Source organism: Poromitra crassiceps, assembly GCF_964638095.1.
Source record: "Poromitra crassiceps genome assembly, chromosome: 30".
Lineage (NCBI taxonomy): Eukaryota > Metazoa > Chordata > Actinopteri > Beryciformes > Melamphaidae > Poromitra > Poromitra crassiceps.
The window spans coordinates 3,304,840-3,306,447 of record NC_139652.1 but is presented as its reverse complement, the minus strand read 5'-3'; the positions used below and the strand labels follow the sequence as shown (position 1 = coordinate 3,306,447).

General features: G+C 39.4%; 1 protein-coding gene across 4 annotated transcripts in view; it reads right to left on the bottom strand.

The window, feature by feature from the left end:
- Window positions 1-840: 840 nt before the first annotated feature.
- LOC310800499 (NACHT, LRR and PYD domains-containing protein 12-like) overlaps window positions 841-1,608 on the bottom strand; it is an 83,388-nt gene continuing 82,620 nt past the window's right edge. For all 4 annotated transcript variants that reach the window (XM_083663105.1, XM_083663102.1, XM_083663103.1 and 1 more), the window contains one exon: window positions 841-1,608. This exon is cut by the window's right edge and continues 348 nt beyond it. In XM_083663105.1, the coding sequence (XP_083519231.1) occupies window positions 1,415-1,608 (194 nt within the window). In that variant the 3' untranslated portion in view covers window positions 841-1,414.

Sequence of the window (1,608 nt, the reverse complement as noted above, 5' to 3'; positions counted from 1 at the left end):
GGCCTGATAACATAGCATTATGCAACCAGTTAATGGCTGTGGTCGGTGCATGCAGTGCTTAACATAATAAAATACATCAGGCTCATATAAATAACTGTAAGCTACTCATCTTATTTAACTCAGTTCATACACATTTATTATTTGTATTGTTTATTTTCTGCCACAGTTTCTCTCATTTCTCTGAGTTGGTTGTCTTTCATCCAGCTGGAGAGAGGCTGGCTGTGTTTCTGCTTTAAGTTAATGGTTGTATGTATATTGTGTATGTGTGGTTATATGTTGTGTGTATGATGTAAAAAATATACGATTAAATAAAACATGCAGTTTTCAGTAAGGTCACCTTTGAGACAATGATCTGTTCTATTTAAGATGAGGGTTTGTGTGGAACAATGTCGCCCTCTGGTGGATTGTACTGGCCACGCTACAGCATGTGTGCAGGCTGGCTGGCTTTCTCTTGTTTCTACTCTGAAAGTAAAAGGAGCGCCGTCCTGCACGAGATGGAGTAGTAGCTCTGTTAGCGCGCGAGTCTCTCTCTCTCTCTCTCTCTCTCTCTCGACTCTCGCGCACTCAGAGAGACTCGCGCACACTAGAGAGAGCGCGTGCGAGAGAGGGAGAGACGGGCCCCACGCGCGGGAGTCTCTCTCTCTCCTTCAGTCTCAACCTGTTTTACTGGCTTGTTGACAAGAACATTCCTGTGTTGCCAAAGCGAATGGATGAAAAAGAGAATCAATAAAAGACAAATATATTTCAGGGAAATCAAAACAAAGAAATAGAAGATAGAAAAGGATCAAAGTACATAAAGTGAATACACATAAAAAATACACATTTTATTTTATTTTTTATTTAGCAATTAAAAAATTTTAGAACACAGAAAAACAAAAAAATGAACAAACTCAGATACAGGAAAAGAAAAAGAAAAAACATACATACACTACTGCCACCAGTTACATACAGCTTGTAAATATATATAAATTGTGCTTGTAAATATATATATACACATATATAAATGAGTGGGATCCCACACAAGGGAGAAAGACCGGCCTAACCTCATCAAGGTAGGCCAGAAACGGGTCCCAAATAGTTTGAAATCTCATCACTCAACTGATTTAACAACAGAGCAATAATACACTGCTTTATTTAAAGACAACAATAATGACATATTCAAGTCAACAAGTTCTGTTTCAAACTATACAGATCAAACATTCTTCATTTATGCTTATTATTTTCAGACTAAAATGTCTGTTATTGTTGCATGTTAAAAAATGTTACTGTTCACACACACGCACGCACGCGCACGCACGCACACACACACACACACACACACACAGTCTGTTCACAACTACATGAGCAATGAACTTGCATAGAAAACACTATTGTGACTTTATGTGTTTGTGTTTGGTCACAGTGTGTTTATCTATCACTCCTCTATCTGACACAGAGACACTGAGGAACCAACATGACACAGACGGAACCCAGGGTAAAGAGGTTCAGTGAATTTGGAGTGGAAAGTGTGGAGGTGAATCAGTTTGTCAGAGGAAACTGTGTAGAAGGACAGAGAGCCAGCAGACCAGTCAAGATACACTGCGACTCTGTTAGAGCGAGAGGAGGAGG